This window comes from Harmonia axyridis, chromosome X (genome assembly GCF_914767665.1).
Source record: "Harmonia axyridis chromosome X, icHarAxyr1.1, whole genome shotgun sequence".
Classification (NCBI taxonomy): domain Eukaryota; kingdom Metazoa; phylum Arthropoda; class Insecta; order Coleoptera; family Coccinellidae; genus Harmonia; species Harmonia axyridis.
In genome coordinates this window covers 13,458,670-13,482,951 of record NC_059508.1, presented here as the reverse complement: position 1 = coordinate 13,482,951, position 24,282 = coordinate 13,458,670, and the positions used below count along the sequence as shown (strand labels likewise).

Sequence of the window (24,282 nt, the reverse complement as noted above, 5' to 3'; positions counted from 1 at the left end):
TTTCCATCAAGAAAATAAATGATAGTTTTAACCTACTCTCCTAAGAAATTGAATGAAACGAAATACATCGAGCGAAATTATTAGGTTCGGATATTCTATGAAAAATAGCCTCAAACTATAAAATTTTGCCTCTTGCAGTAATCCTGTAACTTTCAGCAAAATATCATACAGTTCCATATTGTCTATGCTGTGATAAAAAACCTCATACCGAAGATTTTCGAGTATCAAAGAACTCCTTGAGCTTTTTATGTCGAAAGCAATCCTCTTAAGGAGTTATGATACGATTTCTCGAAGAAATAGTTTGAGTAGGGTTCGCAATTACGGTACTCCTGAGAGATTTGTGGTTTACCTTATTGAAAGTCTATTTCCATAAGAGAACTTATGTTATGTTCCGTTTGAAGTGAATGAACTTTCGAGTTATTTATCGTATTTATCCTGGAAGTGTGTTCGAATAGAAAACGACCGATTTCACGTCCAATTTCACCAGCATAACATTCTCGATCCACAACAGAAAATGTTATTTCAACCAGGACTGCTCAACACAGTCTTTGTACGAAAAACTTTGGTATAAATTTTTTGGGAATATCAATTCGATACTGCAAATGATTGATATATCTTGATCATCTTAAGGGTTCTTGAAAAGTCACTTGATTTCAGTATGCAAGTTCCTCTTATGAGATATACTAACTGACGAAGAAACTGCAATACTCAGAAGGAACTGTCTTAATTTTTAATTTTTTTTGGTGAAACATAGATAGTGAAGGAGTAATTGATTGAATTTGGAGAAAAAAATCGTGAAACCCTTTTCATGTAAACAGCTGTAAAAATGCCTAGAGCACGTGTACGCGGAATTTATAGCCAGCTAAGTGAATTTGAAAGGGGTAGCTTGGAATAGTATTTCTCAAGAAGAAATAGACCATCTTATTGCATCAATGACGAAACGTGTTGGGAAGTTTATAGACAATCGCGGTGGACAAACACATTATTAACAAATAAAAAAAAAAAGATTACAAACCCTTCCTTTTTCCCAAATTCCAATTATTTACTCCATGCTATACTATCTATGTTGTACAAAAAAAATCAAAATTTAAACAGTTCCTTCTGGGTGTTGCAGTTTCTTTGTCAGTTATTTGTCTCCTTCGCAAATAGCATCAACCTGATTTTTTCAAATTGAGCGTTATCGTTCTTCGCCTAATGTAATTCAGCAAGGGGACTGAAATCGTGTCAAAACCGCCTAACCGAAGTGTACCCCATGGTCCAAAACTGTTTGCTGTCGGACTAGCAGTTCTAATTACTTCTTGTCATTCCAATTTCCGACCAGCTTTGATGAACTTTTTTCGAACGCATTTACTATCATCCTGATCTCCATTCATCCGATGTACTAAGCAAATATGTTCGAGAGCTGCAACTATTTTGTTTGATGATGCGATATATATTAATTGACCAGTATATTAATTTGATCTTTTGGACGCGCTGTTCAGACATTCATTACACCGCTGATGAGATTCTTTGTCACCCGCATTACATTTGAATGATCGATTAGGCGAGCTGTCAATTGCATCGATATGCATGAAATGCCAAGATTCAGGAGCAGACTCCACTCAAAGCGGTGGATAAGGAATATGCAGAGTAATCTATGACATCTTGCTTATGCTTGAAAATACCATAAACAAACTTCGGTGCAGTAATGAATATCTATTTTTTTACATTATCTTTACATTTCCTAGTCATTCGATTCTTAGTCACACATTACAGCTTTTTCTGAGTAGATTTCTACTTCTCCTGAATGAAAAACTGTTCAGGCAAGAGAAACAAAAAATGTTTCAAGTTTAAGAAAAAAATACTCTTCTGGCAGGCATCTTGTCTTAATGAAGTGAGTGTGTTGTTCTAGACTCGAAGGCATGATTATATCTTCACAAAATATCTTGCGTTAATGTACGAGATGGTGATTCCATAATAAACCTCTTTGAAGCCCTTGTAAGTATCCCATTACCAATATGCATGTACGGTGAGACAATTTCGAACACAGTGAAAAAAATTGGAGTGACTAGATGGGTTACTGATACCGTATGGCCTGTGTATCATCATATCATTTGTTCAGCTGAATATATCGCTGCTAATAGTCAAAGAGTGAAGGAATACACGAATTTTTAGATTCCTCGATGTACTCCAGAATTCGGCTTCTCTTACGACTTATTTTGCATTTGGATTCGCACCTCCATCAGTATTAAGTATTAAAACATACGCAAATTGGGCCTGTTGATGATGATTTTTCGATCAGGCACATTTTTTGCTCCCTGGCAACTGAAAGCCAATATTCGTGAAGTTATGGACGAGATATTGCTGAAAACGTGCAGACAAGTAATTGAAAATTACCTCCAGAGGATTGAGAAGGAATGCCAAGGTTCGCTTTCTATAATAATGAAACAAAACTTCCTTCATTATATAAAAACATGGCTAACCCTGTATATTGCTTCCTCGATGGAGGAAAAAACTGACAAAAAAAACTGAATGAATATCCTCCCACACGGTTTCAGCTTAGGGATTATACTTCCGAATTTTCATCATAATCAGATTTTTTTGAAAGAGCTGGGATATTCTGTGAGAAAATAATAAAGCATTCTGGAATATTCGCAGTGGTTCTTCTGTCTGATAAAGATCTGCAGATCACAATATTCCCCACAAGTCGTGTTCTATTTATAACACTCATTATAATGTCAAAGGGGGAAGAAGTCTAGATGGAAAATTCTTCAATTGTTGCCGAGAACGAAACCACCTACGAAAGTTATTCATTTCAGTAGAAGTCTTATATAACAAAACGAAGTTGTATGAATGCTGCAGTGGGCTCCTCGTGAAATGATTGAAAGGTATAAGTTGCTTCGGAATACATGTAACGAAAGTGACGTAATCCATAATGACAGATGCTTGACTGGTGGAAATGCAGAATTTTTAATTGGTAACACTACGAATGACGCAACCTGTAGAACTCAAGGTGTATTAATGCACACAAGTACTACCTTTGATAGCAATTAGGGTGGATGAAGCTACGCGAAAAACGTGATTTTTGTTTCTAATTGAACTCGAGCCTTTTCATCGCAGACGTTGAGAACCATAATCCACGTTTTTCCATCTTTTCATCGGGATCGTTCTCTGTTGCTCTTGAGGCTCAAACTAAGCATTAAATAATTTTTCACATCCGCCTGACGTATTCTGATAACTTTCCAGATTAGGAGAGATCGTTTGCTCGAGCATCAGCTACTTCGTTTCCTGAAACCTTAAGGGGAAGTGGAAGATTCTAATAAATTGAATACGTCTTCAGCTCGCTGCAGAATTATTATCAGATTGAAGAGTGACACCTATAATGTATGTGTTCCATAGTCTGATGGATTATATCTCCCTTGCTGGATCAGCGAATATCTCAAACTTGTCGGATGCTTCAACAGTCCGTTATCTCAAACATGTATATCTTTGTTGATACCTGTGTGGATTTGCTTGCATCGAGACTTTCTGAGCGATCTTACCATATTGTTCTACACATAGACATATGATAACATGGACTGGCCATCATGTGGCTTCTACTCGCAAAGCTTTAACCGAAACTGTTAAGATTCTGGATTTCGATATGAAGATGCAATTTCAAGCTACCGTGCAAAATTTCAAATTCATCATAGCATCAAAACCATAGCAAATCCAAGCAGATTGTTTGAAAGAATGAGGAAAGTCTGGAGATTAAAAAAAATGGATTGCGATCATATTGAGAGTATACTCGATGCAAGTCTAGAATTAAATCAATCTCAGGTTTATTTCTGGATGGAGTGATTCGCCTCTTTTCAGATGTATTGTGCTGTTGGATATATGAAAGCTTTATGAGAAATATTCATGCGGAAATATTCCAACATCAAAAGAGTATTGGTTCCGATGTATTACCATACGAGCTAAATTAATTCACGTGTACATATTCCACTTCTTTAAGAGTTTGAGATCTACCTAACAACTCAATTATGAATTCTATCGATTCTTAGCCAGAAAGATTGGAAGCGGAAACCTTCATGAAGGAGGGAAAAATCATTGAAGGCACAAAGTTGTCTGAAGTGAAATTAAAAAAAAAAAAACGATACACTCCTATCTAGAATAATCTCGATGCCAATCAAGGATTGCATTATCCTCAGAATTTTTCTGGATGAAATGATTTGCCTGCTCTCACATATGATATATAAAAATATTCGAAAACATCATAAGGGTTTTCATCCAAAGTATTTTGGATTCAAGCACCAAGCAAGGTGAATCAATTCAATGCTAATTGAAAAGTTTGAGATCTACCCAACAATTAAATTAGAAATTCGTTTGATTCTTCGCCAGAAAGATTAGAAGTGGAAGTCTTCAAGAAGGGAGGAAAATCATTGATAGCACCAACTCTTCTTGAGTGAAATCATAAAAATTCCGATACAATCATATCCAGAATAATAGAGGTTTGAATAATTCTCAGATTTATATCTGGATGAAATGATTTGTCTCCTCTTTAAATTGGAGATCTGGCTCGAATCCATTTTCAGAAGTGAAGAGTAACTCCAACAAAAGGAGTTTATTTAACGGACCTTATCTGCAGCAGCAACGAGCATTCTTCATTCAATTTGTGAAGCGAGAAATCTTTGAGGAGGAGAGAAAGTATATTTGGATTTGGTTCGGCTCAAAGGGTAAGAAGGGCCAAACAGTAAGCCCTCGAGAAACTATTCCAGTTGCTGGCTCAGATAATTATTTTCTTCAACGAAATATCTTGGTAATGAATTCCTCAAATATAATTAACTTAATGTTCCCCGTCTTCTCAGCTATACTTCGACATCTGGAACTCATATACGAAATAGACAAGAAATGGAGAAACAATAATAACAGATCGTAGTCGAACTTCCTATTCATGATGCTGCCAATTAGTCTCCAATTTTCAGCTTCTCTGCATGTAATAAATATTGCAAATGAATGCAATCGCAAGATGCTGGTAAAATGATTGCAAACAAACTAAGAGAAATCTCATCTTAATTTCCATTGCCGTCTCACTAATCCACCATTCAGTCTCCTACACTTGTTGATAGAGAATAATTCCCTATTAGCTATTACTCTCAGCTCTACTCGCATCCTGATCTTGGTATTTTTAATCTATAGTCAATACCCCAGAACGGGTTTCTAGGATTATATGTTCTTTATAATATTTCTATAAATATCTCTCGACTTCGACAGAAATTCACTGTTCAGAAAACAACATTCACCGGTATATGGAAGAATTTGAAAGTTTCACGTTTTTGAGTAAACATGTTGGAGTTCAAATTATATGATTAGGGCACTATAATTTGGTTTAGCTTCTAATTTTCTGATTCTAATGTGTTCTTATTTGAAGGGGAGTATGTAGTCCAAGAAAATGGCCAATGAAATACGAATTTTGAGGTTAAAACTTGAATTTTGGATATAAGTTACTTTGAAGCATCTAAAAACGAACTGTGAAAGGTTTTTTTAAATTCACCCCCGGGAAGGGGTGAAAAAAAATAAAAAAAGGGGTTTTTTTGAAATTTTGGGGAAATGGTAAGTGTTAGAAAAAAAAGTTTCGAATAAAAGTTGTAGAGCGTAAAATTTTACATAAAAATGTTCCCACAACTTTTTTTCCTAAAATTGAAATTAACTGAGATATGGTAGCTAGAAGCTAGGGGATGATAACAGGAACTTTAAAAAATCATAAGTTGTTGAAAAATTGAAAAAACTCATATTTTTTTTTTTTAAATTACTTATATGATTATAAACTTTAATTCTAGAGAAAAATTTTTTTTTTTTAATTGTTTATAAAAAAGTTATAACAATTTAAAATTTTTATTTTCAAATTAAATCAACTTTAACTGATGAAAATATATATATATTTTTTTTAATAGATTAATATTTTAAGAAATTGACCATACGCGTTGAAATTTAATTTTTACCTGTTCTTTTCAAGCAGATATAAAATAATTTACCTGGTTAAAGATATTGTGTGGCGGCCATTTGCTTTCACTACCGACTTCGGTACCTCATGCGCATGCGTCAGTTGTTCTCTATGCGCCAGTTGTTCTCTGTGTGTTTACAATATTCTCCATTTGTTTTGAGTGAATTGATCTCTGTGTGTTTACAATATTCTCCATTTGTTTTGAGTGAATTGATCTCTGTGTGTTTACAATATTCTCCATTTGTTTTGAGTGAATTGATTAGTGCTGTTAATTTGGAAAAGGTAATTATTTAAGTGATGTTCAATTTTATATTGAGAAATCGCATGGTCAAAACATAAACACATGCTTTTTATTTACTTTGTTATAAAAATCACCATCAATCATTTTATATTATTTAATTTTTTAAATACTATTGTTGAAGTATCTACCTAGATTAGTTGATAATGAATTAATTTTGTACTTTTCTTGTTTATATAGGTTGAAATTTCAACATGGATCAACAAGCATTATGCAGTATTTGTGACACAGTTTTGATCAATGACACCGACACTGTTGTTTCAGTGAAAGAGAGAGGATTAAAAAAGTTGATTGAGAAAAGCATTGAGAAGGAAGACAGAAAAAGCGAGTTATGGCTCGGAAAGATTGAAGTAAGTTTTCATGAAAAATGTAGGAAGTCGTATCCTATGTCTACCTCTTCAATTAAGAGAAAATCAAAATTATCTACTGATCCATCTTCATCACATTTTACATCATCTGTAGTTGGACCAAGTATACTACCAGCGTCAACTTCAACAAATTTGAATTTTGATTTTGTAAATCTATGTTTTTTTTGTAAAATGTCATTGGATCGCAAACATAAACGGGTCCATTTGATAGCTAATAAGTACACACAAGACCAGATACTGGATATTGCCAGGAGGCAAAATGATGAGTTTAGTACTGAATTGATTAAACGCATTAAAGACATCAACCTAGTTGACTGTAAAGCTAGTTATCATCATAAATGCTACGTGAATTTTAATAAGCTCGTGAAGGAACCAAAAATCTCTACCCTTAAAGAACAAACAGCTAGGATTTTTAATCAAATTTGCAAACACATTGAAGAAAGCTGTCAGTATACATTTAGTTTGCGGGAACTAAAAGATATCATGGGAGATGATCCCTTGAGTCACTTTGTTTTATTTCGAATGTTGAAAGAAAAATATAAAGATGATATCTTCATATCTCATCATCGAGGTAAGGAACCAATGATCTATTATAAAACATTCGATATTTCTAAAATTTGTAGCGATTGGTTCACTGGTGATGGCGATGAAATGGATGATTTACAAAAGCAAACAATTTTGAATGTCGCTGTCAAAATACTCCGTAATGAAATTATTAAACACGATTATCGTAATACATCGTACCCTCCTGCGTCCAGTTTTCTTGACGATGTTGTGTCATCAATTCCGCCATTATTAACTTCGTTCCTTGGAAATTTACTATGCAAGGATAACAGTGACCAATACAGTGATAATTTTATTGTTAGAGATTCAATAGCACATTCCATCGTCAGTTATTTACGTCCCAAACAATTTATATCATCTCTCCAATTGGCAGTTGGTTCATATGTCCACAGAAAAACTGGTTCCAGACTAATTGTTGATCTGTTGAGCAAATTAGGTGTTTGTGCCTCATATTATCACATTCAGTTGCATGAAGCTTGTACAGTTATTAATCCTCCAGCTCTTAAAATTAATAGTGATAAGCCATTTGCACAATTTGTGTTTGATAATACTGATCACAATGCTAAAACATTAGATGGTAAAGAGACTTTTCATTGCCTTGGTGGAATAGTAGCGTATACGCCTGAATCGTCTATAAGCTTCGAAGAAAATATTGTTAAATTTAAGAAAATGCCAAAACCTCAGGAATTAGTATCAAAACACGTTATTCCCCAATTACCTTACGGGTCTTTTAACACTAAGGCTCTACAATCACTAGAATTGATTGCGATAAAAAACATTCCAGTGAGAAAATCACCTGTGATATCAACTTATTATTCTGCGTATCTTTGGGCCAAGTTCTTCGAGGTTAAAAACGTACCATCTTGGAAAGGATATATGGAAGTTTTGTCTTCCGGGATTCCTTATACAATGTCGCAAATTGTTTGCTTACCATTTATAAATGGACCACCGTCAAATTTGACGACATTAAATAGTTCTTTACACTATGCAGCAGCTGAAACTCGTAAATTAAATAGACAGACATGTTTTGTCACATATGACCAGCCATTATATGCTAAAGCTCTTTCGATAGTACAAGAATCGAATAGTGAAGAATTAAAAAATGTTGTCGTTCGTCTTGGTGGCTTCCACCTGTTAATGTCATACCTGGGAGCAATCGGTTACATTATGTCTGAGAGTGGAATTGAAGATTTATGGACAACAGTCTATGCAGGTGATTCTGTAAAGAAAATGTTAACTGGTCATGCTTATGCTAGAGCGTTGCGAGCTCATATCATGTCGTTCACCGCACTTGGTATTATAATTTGTAGAAGCTTGAAACCTTCGGATGAATTCCAAGATTCTATTAAAAAGTTTTTCGGTACGTGGGATTCAGAACCTCCACTTCTAACAGATTGTGATGACGAACCAGTAATAACTGATATGTGCGAAAGATTTGTACAGCAACTGGCAGTGATGGAAAAAAATGGTCCAACATCTAAATTATGGATCCAGTATTTCAAAAGCATTATTATTGCATTGCAATTTTTAGAAGCGGAACGATTAGGCAATTGGGAACTACACTTACAAAGCGTCAAAGAGATGTTACCATTCTTCCATGCAAGTGGACATTATCCATATGCGAAATACGCTCAAATTTATTTGCAACAAATGGTTGACCTCGAGTTAATTATGGATCCAGGAGAATATGACGAATTCACGAAGGAAGGTTTTTTTACAATTCGTAGATCCGAAAAAGCATGGGCTGGAATTTGGTCAGACATGGTTATTGAACAGACCCTCAATCGTTTCTTCGGTACTGACTTGAAGCATGGAAGAGGTGTTACTTCCAGTGTTGTAACAAGATATTTAGTAGCAATGCCATCAGCATTCAATATCATGGAATGTTTAGAGACATATTGCAAGATTGAATCAAGCAACAGTGAACAACATGTTGATATTTCAAGAAGTAGAATCACAAAAGATGAAGTAGGAATTAAAAAATTTTTGTTTTGGCTTGATGAAAGAAATCCATTTGAGGTTAGAACTTCATTAGTATCACTCTCTACTGGAATCATAGGTGGACCAACAATTAATTGTCATAATGCAGTAGAAGTTGGATTGCAAGGTATAGCTACCATGGTTGGTAAAAATATTGATAACGTTTCTTTGTCTAACGCGTTCAAAGTGAAAACACTTGCAAATGCGAAAAGTGGTATGCATATTGGCGATGATTTTGTTGCTGTCGACTCATTCTTGTTAATTCAGAGAATATCAGTATTTTTTCATGGCAATGTTGAAGAAACACGCAATGCATTGAAGTACGAGTTGTCACCGTTTCCTCTGAGCTTATTCGACGAACATGGATTAATGAGAAAAACACCAAAATCAGAATTGTATAACGTTTTCCAGCCATACATTCAATCGCCTGCCTTAATATCTGGATCTGGATCAATTTTTGTAATTGATGGTGGCTGGCTTCTGCATAGCTATGTTTGGCCGCATGGAAAGAAATACTCAGACATTTGTAACCTTTACTACTCTTATCTTATTAAACATTTTGGATCTAACGTGACAGTCATATTCGATGGCTACTCGAAGGAAACAATAGGAATTAAGTCCTACGAAAGATATCGCAGAAAAGAAAAATGTGTTGCTGCAGATGTTGAGATTTCTGAAGATAATCTCGTGACCTTGACCCAAAAGAAGTTCCTGTCCAATATTGCAAATAAGAAACAATTTGTAAACTTACTGAGTAATAATCTTCAAAACCGTGGTATTAGCACGAATATAGCTTCAGAAGACGCGGATCTTTTAATTGTCAAAACTGCAATCGATTTAAAAAGAAGAAGAAATCAATCCGTGACGATAGTTGGTAATGATATTGACTTACTTATCATTTTGATTTCACTTGTCTCTGACGAAGAGGTAATATACTTTTATAAAATGACACCAGGAAAACAAGCTAATGTTATTTATTCTACGGAATACGATAAAAATTTGAAGCCTTTTTTGCTTTTTGCGCATGCATTTGCAGGTTGCGACACTACAAGTGCAATTTTTAAAAAAGGAAAAAAAAGTATAATATCTTTATTGAAAAAAAAACCTGATTTGCAAGCTCTAATTTCTGTTTTCTATGAGTCTAATCGTTCAATTGAGGAATTATACGCAGTATCTGAAAAAATTATATTCCATCTCTATGGTCAAAGTATTACAGATGAACTGACACTTGGTGAATTAAGATATAGGATATTTTCATTATCGGCTGCTGCTTTTAAAAAAGAAGTTATCTTAGCTTCTTTACCACCGACTGAATCAGCCCTACGAGAACATACAAAACGAGTGTATTATCAAATTCAACAGTGGTTAGGCAACAATCTAAATCCGGACGATTGGGGTTGGAGAAGAACCTTATTTATGATGATACCTATCATGTCAAACGCGGAACCAGCACCAAAGGAGTTAATAGATAAAGTAAGTTACAATTCACACCAACTTATCTTATTTTAGTGTTATCCAATAGTAATAATAAATTATTCATTTTGCATTTTATTTTAACAGGTTTCTTGTAGCTGTAAAACGAATTGTTTATCAGCTCGATGTGGTTGCAAAAAAAGTGGTTTAAAATGCAATAAATTTTGTAAAAGTTGCCAAGGCCAAAGCTGTGATAACGCTTCTGCAAGATCGTTTAATCTTGAGGATGATGAAAATGAAGATAAAGAAGATGAAGAAAGAGATGATAGTGATGATGAAAATGATGATGATGGAAATGTTTATGAGGATGAAAATGATGGTGAAGAAGAAACTACTGTCGAAGACGGAGAACAAGAAAATGAAGCTATATGTACAGGACGTAAAACTGTTAAAAACACTCGTTCAAAAGTATCCACACAAAAGGTATAATATCAATCAAATAAAATTCTTCTTTAGTTAATTTTTACGCTATGGACGATAATTTTTTTCTTGTATTCTTCACAGATTTTTTGTGGTTGTAGAACCAATTGTGCATCAGCAAGATGTAGTTGTAGAAAAAGTTCTCTCAAATGTAATGAATTATGCAAGTTTTGTCATGGTGATACATGCAATAACAGTATAAATGCAGGCGTTGATACCAATGAAGATAGTGAATATGAGACACATACAAAAGCTAACGATAAAGACGAAGAAACACCTACTGAAGAAGAAAACGAAGGAAGCTCAACTGTTAGAGACAGCAGTCCACTTGATGAAATTTATATTAACTTTGAAAAATTTTAATATAATTTTTGGAATTGCAAAATCTATATTTTTTTATTTATTATATAATTAGAGAATCAATTACTCTTAGGAAGTTTCTTCAAATTTTTTTAATTGTAATACAATTTTGTAATCTATTAAAAAAAAAAAATATATTTTCATCAGTTAAAGTTGATTTAATTTGAAAATAAAAATTTTAAATTGTTATAACTTTTTTATAAACAATTAAAAAAAAAATTTTTCTCTAGAATTACAGTTTATAATCATATAAGTAATTTTTTTTCTGTCTTCTTTTTCTGTCTTCTTTCTCAATGCTTTTCTCAATCAACTTTTTTAATCCTCTCTCTTTCACTGAAACAACAGTGTCGGTGTCATTGATCAAAACTGTGTCACAAATACTGCATAATGCTTGTTGATCCATGTTGAAATTTCAACCTATATAAACAAGAAAAGTACAAAATTAATTCATTATCAACTAATCTAGGTAGATACTTCAACAATAGTATTTAAAAAATTAAATAATATAAAATGATTGATGGTGATTTTTATAACAAAGTAAATAAAAAGCATGTGTTTATGTTTTGACCATGCGGTTTCTCAATATAAAATTGAACATCACTTAAATAATTACCTTTTCCAAATTAACAGCAGTAATCAATTCACTCAAAACAAATGGAGAATATTGTAAACACACAGAGAACAACTGGCGCATTGAGAACAACTGACGCATGCGCATGAGGTACCGAAGTCGGTAGTGAAAGCAAATGGCCGCCACACAATATCTTTAACCAGGTAAATTATTTTATATCTGCTTGAAAAGAACAGGTAAAAATTAAATTTCAACGCGTTTGGTCAATTTCTTAAAATATTAATCTATTAAAAAAAATATATATATATTTTCATCAGTTAAAGTTGATTTAATTTGAAAATAAAAATTTTAAATTGTTATAACTTTTTTATAAACAATTAAAAAAAAAAAATTTTTTCTCTAGAATTAAAGTTTATAATCATATAAGTAATTTAAAAAAAAAAATTATGAGTTTTTTCAATTTTCAACAACTTATGATTTTTTAAAGTTCCTGTTATCATCCCCTAGCTTCTAGCTACCATATCTCAGTTAATTTCAATTTTAGGAAAAAAAGTTGTGGGAACATTTTTATGTAAAATTTTACGCTCTACAACTTTTATTCGAAACTTTTTTTTCTAACACTTACCATTTCCCCAAAATTTCAAAAAAACCCCTTTTTTTATTTTTTTTCACCCCTTCCCGGGGGTGAATTTAAAAAAACCTTTCACAGTTCGTTTTTAGATGCTTCAAAGTAACTTATATCCAAAATTCAAGTTTAAACCTCAAAATTCGTATTTCATTGGCCATTTTCTTGGACTAATGAGCTCAGAATTGGCGTTCCTCAAGGATCTAATCTAGGTCTATTATTGTTTGTCATCATTATAAATGATCTTGTGTGCTCTCTTAGTTGCAAGGCTTTGGCCTATACGGATGATTTGAAGCTTTACTTGAGAAAATGTCGAACTGCTGATCTTTTGGGTCTTCAATCGAGTCTATAGATTGTCCAGGAATGGTGCTCGCGGAACTGTATCATTTTGAACTTGAAAAAGTACTTCAAAGTTACTCACATGAGAAAAACGCAGCTGCTCACCTTCAGCTATCATATTAGAGACCACTTGATTGTTGCTGGAAACAGCTTTCGTGACCTGGGAGTTTTATTTGCTAGTGTACGTTGAAGAGATCTTGTAGGTCACTGTGATTCCTGTTCAGAAGATTTAGGGAATTTAATGATTTCTCTGCTCTCTGGAGCCTTTACTTTGCGCTTGTTAATAGTGAATTGGAAGATGCTTATTTGATATGGTTTCCAATATATGCAATCATCTCACTCCGGTTGAGCGAATCCAGAGAAAGTTGCTGAAATATGTCCTTTTCAGGAGGACGAGAAGGTGGTGCTTATATTTCGGGTATAATGAAGGAAATGGGAATTTTAACTTTCTTTACACCTCAGACACATTGCGCAAAATTCTAACAAAAGCTACCTTCGAGCGTAAAAAGACAACAAACATACATATAGTATAAATTTTTAAAAATGTTTGACTCAACCTTGAATAATTGAAAACGTTTGATATGAAAGTCTGGCATTGTGTCCCATTGAACTTCAAAGGAGTTCTAGCAACACTATAAACTCAATACGTAGTAATTAAACTAAAACTTGCGAGCTGTCCGGTTGAAAAATGAACAATGGGCGAATAACAAAAGATGTATGAGGCATGTGGTGTGCAAGCGTCGCATGCAACGCAGGAAAAAAAGGGGTAGAGCATAAGCGGGAAATGAAAGTTTCATATAATACCGGCTGTATATTTCCATCAGAATAATCTTTTGTCCTGGGTAAACTATCCCAAAGTCATATTTAAGAACTTGGCGAACCGTTCATTTTCTGGAATCGCAGCGACATCGGAAAATGGGGAACGAATTACAGGAATTACGAGAAAACGAAAGTTGGAACTCTTCGCGTTATCATAAGGAGAGGCGTATTTCGATCTTAATGATAATAAGCAGGCGGTGAAAAATGAAAACGACTCTTCCGGACATTTTTAGGCAGATGGCGGGCGATAAAAGCATGTAAATGTATGAAAAATCTATCCCCAGTATCGAAAATAGTGAAACATCGATGTCGAATGGAATTTCATCCCGTTGGCTCATCAATATTTATAGTGGCCATTAGTTATTTCTGTAATTCTGGCGCTCGAACAACAATGACATTTTTTTAATTGAATGACCCAGATACACATGCATATGTACAGTTGCTTGGTGAGTTACTGGCCACAATGTTACTACCAGAAAACCAATCATAATCAACAACATATTTCACGATGCATCCTATATTTCTTTCGGGTGGAACTTCACCACTCTTCTGCATCTCGCGGTCATTGATGTCGAAGGTGAATTATATGAGCTCTCAGAGCAGATATATGTTGGGGTTATGCTGGAAGAATTGATGTGAAAATTTATAAGTCGGGATGCTGGGAAACCAGGGTGAATGAGAATATATGAGACAAAATAAACATATCGGAACGCTACCATTTTATGATGTTAGCTATCCGATGAATATTATAGGGTTAAATTGCTATCGTTCAATTTCGCTTAACTGTTTTTCTAATCAACCCAAAAAATTCCATCAAGTCTGAAATATACGTTTAATTTGATGCTTCCTTTAGTGAGATTTTGTTTTTGAAATGCTGATATTCCACAAGTGGAAGTTTGATAGAAGAGCAAGCTGAATCTTTAGAAGTAACCCCTTAAAATTCTCCGCACACTGGCACCTTTTTAATCTCGGTGATTAAATTATTTTTTTGCCTGAAAGTTGCCTGTTCCTAGACGAAAACTGTCAATGTCCTTGCAGCTTGACAAGATTAGTCTAAAAATTTTTAGCCATTGGAATACTTATTACAAACTTTATGCACAACCTTTGAAGTTACGATTTCTGGTTATATCAGAGTGTTTTTGGGAGTTTAATAGAATATTGCAGAAATTACGTTGAACACCCTGTATCGCGATTAGGCTTCCAAAATGAGGTATATATCATAAGGCAGAAATTATTCTTTCGGTGGCATTTACACGATTATATACGATTATTCACCGAGATGGCCTATAAAACGTTTATGGAAAACTAATCATAATTTTGGGAGAAAATTAGCATATTGGAGTTTGAGACACTGATCTTTTTCCTTAAAACATTTTCAGATCTCTACAACTTCCGGTTATACCGGAAACATACCACTACTTCCTCATTTCAAGCAGCACATCCAGTATTTTATTGCATTATAAGATAGCTTTCTGAAGACAATTTCGGAAATATGTCATACCTTGGGTAAAAACTCAACGGTTCAAGAGTTAATGAGATTCTTTTAAAAAAAAATGGTGGCGATGAGGACTCGCACTTCTTTGAATTTTTCGGCAGGAAAAGCTTTTTCCGAAAAAAGGTTTTCTCCTTTGATCCTGAAAATACGTGATATTATAAGACTGTTTGCGGTTTGGAACAAAAATGTACAGGGTGTTCAGAAGAAGATCATAAACTTGGACAACTCAAATTCATCAAAACTCATGATTTTCAAATAAAAACCTATAGTTTTTATTATTTCAGTCGATTCTACGTACAGAAATAGTGAGGGTTGAGCAAATCCTATATCTAAAATGAATATTTTAAGAGTTATCGAGGAAGAACCTTAAATGAGGAAAACCCGCAATTCCTCACTGTGTGGAGTAGTCTGTGACTTCTGGAAAACACAAAGAGAAACTGAAAGTCGATGTGTGGATATCTAAATTTTATATTTCATGAATTATAATTAATTTTTCGATGGGATTGTTAAGAAATCCATAAACCAATACAATTTCCAACTACGAATAATTCATAACAATTCTAGATTCTTTCTGTGTTTTCCGGAAGAAGCAGACTACTCCACACAGTGAAGTATTCATTAAAGTATTCATTCTAGGTATAATACTCAGCTGTCGATTTGTGTTCCAAAGAATTTGGTTGTACAATAAAGGTTTAAAGTTTGATGTGAATTCTCGTGGAAAATTGGAAAATATTAATTTGTTTTTTACGAATTTGAACAAGTTCGCAAACACTTCTAACTTCACTTCCCAATGAACATTCCTGAAGAAGGCTAATTATCGAAGCTTTTCAACTTTTTGGGTCTTTTCGTGAATTTTCTTCAAATATTCATGAGTATTATAGTAAGATACTTGTCTTCTTTTCCTTTCTCCAAACCTTATAAAACTATAAACCCACTGGTGAAAACATGCAGAGCATAAATTCTGGTCGAAGAGAAGGAATATAATGGAAGGAGATTTCTGAATGGATAAGTGGTCTGAAAAATGAATACAACTTCATGTTATACGTGATTTGAAAAAGGCCTGTATATCCTGCTGGAGATAAATGGACGCTTTCAGTCGTTTTCCGCTATAACACTTAAAGGAAAATAAAGCAGACTGAACCAAAGGAAAATAGTGTTTTTAAGCTGATAGAGGGAAATTCTTCCCTAGTTGCCTAGTTTTCTAGAATCGTGCTGATTGAATGATTCCAACCTTTTAGCGAATGAGAATTTTGTTGATTCGGTGTTTTACTTCGCTTTGGAATGAGTTGAATCAAATGTCACTACATAACAGGCCAATTGAAAAGTCCCCGGTCTGCCATAGTGAAACACATTTTTTTTTTTGGCAAAATTTGATTTTATTATTCCACATAGTTGCCTAAAGCCTATAGCGAAAGAAATCCCTGATCAAGACGGAAAAAAGTTTCAGTTTAAATCTGATCCAGGCATCATACTTTTGGTACACTTGCGGACAATTTGTAGTGGAAATTCCCCAAAACTATTCACTCAACAATCTCAAACGTCAAACGAAAGTTTTCTCGTAATTTGTTATACGATCGAATGAACTTTCCCAGCACACTTTCCCAGGTCTGTTTTAATGGATTTCCCGGACATTACTCTCTTATGCCAAGTACAGCCCTAGGAACGAAGTCGAATCAGGCAGATAAGTTATTGGTATTGGTGGTTTGAAACGATTGTGTATGAGTCGAGCAATAAATGTACCGATTTCACAATTTCTTAGACTAACAATAATTTCTATTGGCTCGGAAATAATAGGAATGAGGCATCGTGAAGTTCGACATCTGATGTAACGTTTTGTAAACAGGAAAATGAGGGGATGATAAAAAAAATAGTCTTATAAACAGGACGTTTCTTGTAGTCCTATTTTTTTGTGGTGTTTATCGAATCTATATTAATCTACGCTACAGATTGGGTAAATAAAGGGTGTTTTCTTTAGAGCTATAGAACTTCAAATTGCAATGAGACAACGATGGAGTATTCGATTGATATGAATTTTATTTATCCGCAAGATAATCTGGTGGCATTACATTTTAAATATGATTTCTGGCATATGACCGCCACGACTGGCTCGGATGTAGTCCAATCTGGACGTCCAGTTTTCGATGACTTTTTCCAACATTTGTGGCCGTATATCGGCAATAACACGGCGAATGTTGTCTTCCCAATGGTCAAGGGTTTGTGGCTTATCAGCATAGACCAATGACTTTACATAGCCCCACAGAAAGTAGTCTAGCGGTGTTAAATCACAATATCTTGGAGGCCAATTCACAGGTCCAAAACGTGAAATTAGGCGGTCACCAAACGTGTCTTTCAATAAATCGATTGTGGCACGAGCTGTGTGACATGTTGCGCCGTCTTGTTGGAACCACAGCTCCTGGACATCATGGTTGTTCAATTCAGGAATGAAAAAGTTAGTAATCATGGCTCTATATCGATCACCATTGACTGTAACGTTCTGGCCATCATCGTTTTTGAAGAAGTACGGACCAATGATTCCACCAGCCCATAAAGCGCACCAAACAGTCAGTTTTTCTGGATGTAACGGTGTTTCGACATACACTTTAGGATAAGCTTCACTCCAAATGCGGCAGTTTTGTTTATTGACGTAGCCATTCAACCAGAAGTGCGCTTTGTCGCTAAACAAAATAAAATGGACGTAGTGCGCGATACGTATTCCGCACAGAACCATTATTTTCGAAATGGAATTGCACTATTTGCAATCGTTGTTCAGGCGTGAGTCTATTCATGATGAATTGCCAAACCAAACTGAGAATAAATCACTCGACAGCTGTTAAATCGGTCGCCATCTTGAATGTAACTTGAAGTAATGCCAACTTAAAGTTATATATCTCGAAAATTTTGAAGAACAATACATACAATTTTGAATATTCGTTTTACTCTTCTATTTCGAAATATTAAAACTCGTCCGTACATTCTTAATCGAATGTACGCGCTGAATAAAATATGGAATTCATAATAAAATTTATCAAGTATTTTGATTTTATCCCGATTGGTGGAATACCACTTTGTTTCTGTTGAACATTCAATAACAGAACCTCTGTCTACGTAAGAACAAAAGGTTATAATTCCTACGCAATGCCCTAAGGGGTATAATTGAAAACTGTGCCTTAACAATTGATACTGAATGGATGAAAATCCCATAGGCCACCACAGTTGTTCTACTCGGAAAGTGTTAGACCTATTATTCGAACCTTCTGGGTTGAATAAGAGTGAGTATTTTGGGGTCTGGTAGCATTGTTCCTGCTACGCTATTCGATTCATTAGTCATAATTGAAAGATCATAAGTAATTGCGAAACGCTCGACATGCAATTTGTTAATCTTAACCAGAATATAATTCAAGTTGACGGAGACAAACAGATGCTAAGTGTACAGGAGTCAAATGATGAATTCATCCAGAGCTTGAATTTCCTGGATATTACTTACAGTCAAAGAGTTCCGCTGAGTTGAACTGGTTATCAAAACCTTTAACTGGAGAAGTTTGATTATCAGATTGATGACTTGGTCTTTGTTCCCAAGCTCGGATTTCCCAGTGGCTCACGTTATGAACTGAAAAATAACGTTATGAGTTTTGCTGTAGTTTCTGTTCCATTCCAAACGGTTCAGACAATTGACTATTCATGAATTAGAATTCAAATGGAAAGAAATGCGGAACTGAAATCAGAAAACTTTTAACTCTGTTTTAATTTCGATTTAAATACATAGTAGAAGTTGGAATGAGCATTGGTTAGCAATGTTATTAAGTGTAACTAGAGAAAATGTCGGTATTCAAATTGAACTGCACGCCGGAACCCTTACTTTGTGGATGAACCTTGTTCGTGAGGTCGAAAAAGTATTATCTTGAGGTTTCAAAGAAATAATTCCAAGAAAAAGAACAGAATTTCAAACAGGGTTAATCAAATGTTGCTACTTCTAGAAGATATTTGTTTTTATACTTGAAATTATAGAAAATATTTATTGGATTGCGTCTCCAACTTCTTGACCAGCCAGCTTATTCTCCAGACCAAACACCCAGTGATTACTGGCTTTTTGTAGACGTCAAAAAATGCTCCTGGAAAGAAATTTGGCTCTAGAGAATGAGTAATTACAAAGAATGAAACTCATTTCAAAAGCAAAGACGAATTTTCCTTAGAGAAGGTACTGGAAGGTTGGATTACATGTAACGGGTGTTTTTTTTCGAGGTATATAACTTTAAGTTGGCATTTCTGTTCGAGATGGCGACCGATTTAACAGCTGTTAAGTGATTCATTCTCAGTTTGGTTTGGCAATTCATCATGAATAGATTCACACCTGAACAACGCTCGCAAATAGTGCAATTTCATTTCGAAAATAATGGTTCTGTGCGGAATACGTATCGCGCACTACGTCCATTTTATTTTGTTTAGCGATGAAGCCGCATTTGGAATGAAGCTAATCCGCAAGTGTATGTCGAAACACCATTACATCCAGAAAAACTTACTGTTTGGTGCGCTTTATGGGCTGGTGGAATCATTGGTCTTCAAAAATGATGGCCAGAACGTTACAGTCAATGGTGATCGGTATAGAGCCATGATTACTAACTTTTTCATTCCTGAATTCAACAACCATGATGTCCAGGAGCTGTGGTTCCAACAAGACGGCGCAACATGTCACACAGATCGTGCCATAATCGATTTATTGAAAGACACGTTTGGTGACCGCCTAATTTAATCGAATAATCCATCATTGTTTTATTGCAATTTGAAGTTCCATAGCTCTAAAAAGACACCCTTTATCTCTTTTGAAGGTGACAATGTTGACGAATGAAGTCAAATTTTCAAAAAAAAAAATGTGTTTCTACTGGTTAGGCTTGGGACTTATTGGGTGAAATATTAGACACATGTTTTGGCCTCTAGAAAAAATAACTTTGAATTATTATGAGAACACTAACCCTGACTATTGCTCGAAGATCTGAATCTAACTAACAATAAAATCAGTGCTGCAAATTCGAAGAACAGCTTGTACAGACATGATGGATAGTCAAAATATTCTAAAAAAGTTTCTTTACTGCTCTAACTATTTCACAAATTTGGGAAAGGTACTGAGACCAGATTCCACTGCTTTCATCCTAAAATCTCTTCGGTAATGATATAACATTTGTTATTGTTGAGCTTTGTTCTTGTCCAGTCTGGTGCTATTCGTAGGAGAGAAGAAATAAAGTGAGCATTCCCTGAATGTGGCAGTAATTCCATTCAATCTGTATATAGTTTTCCCTCATAAAAGAAGAGATAAAACCTCTATGTTGCAATGCAATGTTGTTGGCCAGAATGACAAATGCACGTGCTATCACTGGGTAGAAGTATTAGGGTTGGTTTGAACGTCTGTTTGATAGAAGCCAGGTATGTGGACATAATTTAGATAAACGGTGAAGCGTTGGATGTTATTAAATATACAACAATTTCATTGGTTCCCAGGGCAGTTCCTAGCCTCTGAACGCGGCTTGATTGAAGCATCAATTAGAGCTAAACTATCTTCGAAATGGCGGTCCCATAATTCAACCCGTATTGTGGCTTCGGACAGGCTTGTTGATTTACAACAAACATTCCGTACGATTGGCGAATCTCCCGATATAAACTCGTTCATAGTTCATACTCGTATATCAGTGACAGACTGCCGTTTTGCAGATAAGGGAACGAACACCAGAAATCGCCTCGACGTTTATGCAGAATGAATCTATTCTTTCCTGTTCACTCGAAAGGAGAATATCATGAAACAGCGATCCAATCTGCGAGTTCGATCCTTTTATCATACCGCGATCACTTCGACTCACATTTCTGGCATCACTCGATGTCCAGTATTGTTCTATTCTGATATGAAGCAAGTAATTTGAAGAGGGTTCTAAATATACGAGAAATATGGTAGTGAATTGATTGGATTTCCTCTTCAAATCAACAGCAATATAAACGATACTTGGAGCAATGAAGAGTTAACTTCTTGTTTCCTGAATATCTATTGGTCTTCCTCAAGGCTCTATTCGGGGTGTATCTTTATTACCTCATATCTCAAATAATCATAAATATCTACAAGGTACAGAATTGAATGTGAAGAAAGTTATATTTCTTGTAGTACCTATGAATTTTTACGAAGAAATGAATAATGCTAATGATGGGTCATAAATGAATAATGGTATATTTCATCACGAAGAAGTTTTGAATATGGAATATGTAAGATATGTACGAAAATTTCGGTATATCGGTTAGATAGTGGAATCAACTGGCACTGTTCGAATCATGTCTCAAATGAGAAAGCTGAACTGAATTTCTTATGCCGCCTAGGTAAACACCTACCCAAATGATTAATTCAGCTCAAGATTTCATTATATAATTTCAAATAGACCTTTGCGAAATGAATTATTATGGTATGAAGATTATTACTTATTCCTGTTGTTTCATATATGGCAAACTTTACTGTGTCTAATAATTATTCATTTTCCTCTTGGGCTTCCTTCAGGTGTTGGAAGTAGGGAAATTCCTTCCATTTCCAACGGCAAGTTTATATAATTTTAGTCAACGTATATAAAACAATTATGTGATGGAATTTTCATTATGTAAATTGAATTTTCTTCTTCGAATCACAGTCTGTGAGGATAGCATTGCTTCCTTCTAAAGGGTGTTTTTTTTCGAGTTATATAACTTTATGTTGAAATTACTGTTCAAGATGGCGACCGATTTAACAGCTGTCAAGTGATTTATTCTCAGTTTGGTTTGGCAATTCATCATGAATAGACTCACGCCTGAACAACGCTTGCAAATAGTGCAATTTTATTTCGAAAATAATGGTTCTGTGCGGAATACGTATCGCGCACTACGTCCATTTTATTTTGTTTAGCGATGAAGCGCACTTCTGGTTGAATGGCTACGTCAACAAACAAAACTGCCACATTTGAAGTGAAGCTAATCCTCAAGTGTATGTCGAAACACCGTTACATCCAGAAAAACTGACTGTTTGGTGCGCTTTATGGGCTGGTGGAATCATTGATCCGTACTACTTCAAAAACGATGATGGTCAGAACGTTACAGTCAATGGTGATCGGTATAGAGCCATGATTACTAACTTTTTCATTCCATAATGGAACAACCATGATGTCCAGAAGCTGTGGTTCCAACAAGACGGCGCAACATGTCACACAGCTCGTGCCACAATCGATTAATTGAAAGACACGTTTGGTGACCGCCTAATTTCACGTTTTGAACCTGTGAATTGGCCTCCAAGATCTTGTGATTTAATACCTAGACTACTTTATGTGGAGCTATGTATGTCTATGCGGATAAGCCACAAACACTTGACCATTTGGAAGACAACATTCACCGTGTTATTGCCGATATACGGCCACAAATTGGTTTTCCAATAAGAGGTTTAATTTTGAATAGCCAACTATCTGGACAGCTGTTACTATTGAAATTCTCTTCTATAATAAGTGTCCTAAGTACTCACCGACGGCTTGCTTTCATTATTTAATGTAAGTGGATTTTTTTCCATTATAAAATTCGAAAGAATTCATTATTTTCTCAGAGAATCGTTGTATCTTCATCATCACAACTAGCAATTGACTATCGAGACATCATAAATCTAAAATAAAGGACATATTTCAATCTCGTCAACACCATTGGATGAAATATTTATGATAATTTCAATTGCAGGTTACTTGTGAAATGTACATAAAATACCTTGGAAATAACCAACTGAAGAAAAACTGATTGATTCACGAAAATCTCGTATTTTTGAATTTATCTGATATGTCATCGGAGTTTCTGAAATCGCTGGTGTGCCAAAGCATTCTCAAAAAAAAAAAACGTTTCTAACGTTGAGCCTCCTTGAATTTATTCTGATTCAAAGAAAATTCTTTAGCAACTAAACATCTTTGAGGGTTTCACAAATAATTGGTGGGATCTTACTAATGTTTTATCGATAAATAAGTAGATATTCGGTACCCCTTCTTTCCGACACCATAGTTACCACCTTAGTTACTTTGGTGAAGAGAAGAGAGGGATACCGATCATTAACGCATCAATCGATAATAAATTAGAGAGATCCTATTACCGAATATTGAACTGACACCTGATGAACATATGTTCGATTATGGAAAACTGAAAATTGCACCATATAATTCTTGCTAACTGGTCGATGAAGAAAATATCAAACATTTGCCGTGTTATTGCCGATATACGGCCACAAATGTTGGAAAAAGTCATCGAAAATTGGACGTCTAGATTGGACTACATCCGAGCCAGCCGTGGCGGTCATATGCCAAAAATCATATTTCAAATGTAATGCCACAAGATTATCTTGCGGATAAATAGAATTCATGTCAATCGAATAATCAATCGTTGTTTTATTGCAATTTAAAGTTCTATAGCTCTAAAAAAAACATGATGAATAAAGGCAATATTCTACGCTTTTTTTCTGGTTTTTCATACCATGACTTTTTCCGTCGAGTATTACAATGGTTTCAACATCTTGATTGGAATCTGTATACAAAAAATACAGAGTCCAGACAAATTCCAACACAACAACAATCGATATGAAAACGAATGAAAGCTCGCTTCTACACTAAGAAATTGTTTAGAAAATTATGATATAAAACAGCTCCCTTAAGGAATCTTGACTGAACTCGTCTAATTTATTTTTCAGTGAATTTCTCTCGATATGGCACTCCTAGGTATTCCCACATTGAAATACGGATTTTTTATGAATTTAGAGTTGTTCAGACCTGAATTGCAGCGAGAGAACTGGCTTCGATATACCCTTGAGAGAGCGCGAAATGGAGATATATTCACAATATTTTTTTAACGCCGGTTCAAGTATTTGAATGCGATTTTTTCGCTTTTTTTTCCACGAAAATACGAAATCAAGTTATGAAGAATGGAAATGGTTCATTCATTTTTTACTTGTCTCGATGCAACTGTCCAGAAAAAAGAGGAAACGAAATAAA

General features: G+C 34.8%; 2 protein-coding genes and 1 long non-coding RNA gene across 5 annotated transcripts in view; 2 read left to right on the top strand and 1 right to left on the bottom strand.

Annotated features, from left to right (window-relative positions):
- Positions 1–24,282, top strand: part of LOC123685628 — a 180,915-nt gene that overhangs the window by 8,230 nt on the left and 148,403 nt on the right. The gene's annotated exons all lie outside the window — the stretch shown is intronic.
- On the top strand, positions 6,442–11,577 carry LOC123685627 (101 kDa malaria antigen-like). 3 transcript variants are annotated; one of them, XM_045625376.1, is made up of 3 exons: positions 6,442–6,610; positions 10,733–11,068; positions 11,150–11,577. In XM_045625376.1, exons 1-3 carry the CDS (start codon positions 6,455–6,457, stop codon positions 11,426–11,428), a joined length of 771 nt encoding a protein of 256 aa, XP_045481332.1. In that variant the 5' UTR covers positions 6,442–6,454; the 3' UTR covers positions 11,429–11,577. The 3 variants fall into 3 exon arrangements, with proteins under 3 accessions (XP_045481332.1, XP_045481330.1, XP_045481331.1); XM_045625374.1 differs by lacking the exon at positions 6,442–6,610 and adding an exon at positions 8,855–10,645; XM_045625375.1 differs by lacking the exon at positions 6,442–6,610 and adding an exon at positions 8,855–10,645 and having other exon boundaries at positions 11,167–11,344.
- On the bottom strand, positions 7,556–22,169 carry LOC123685629. Its single transcript, XR_006748333.1, has 3 exons — positions 22,159–22,169; positions 18,370–18,375; positions 7,556–7,691 (listed from the first exon to the last, which is right to left on the bottom strand). It is a non-coding gene; the product is annotated as an uncharacterized LOC123685629 (long non-coding RNA).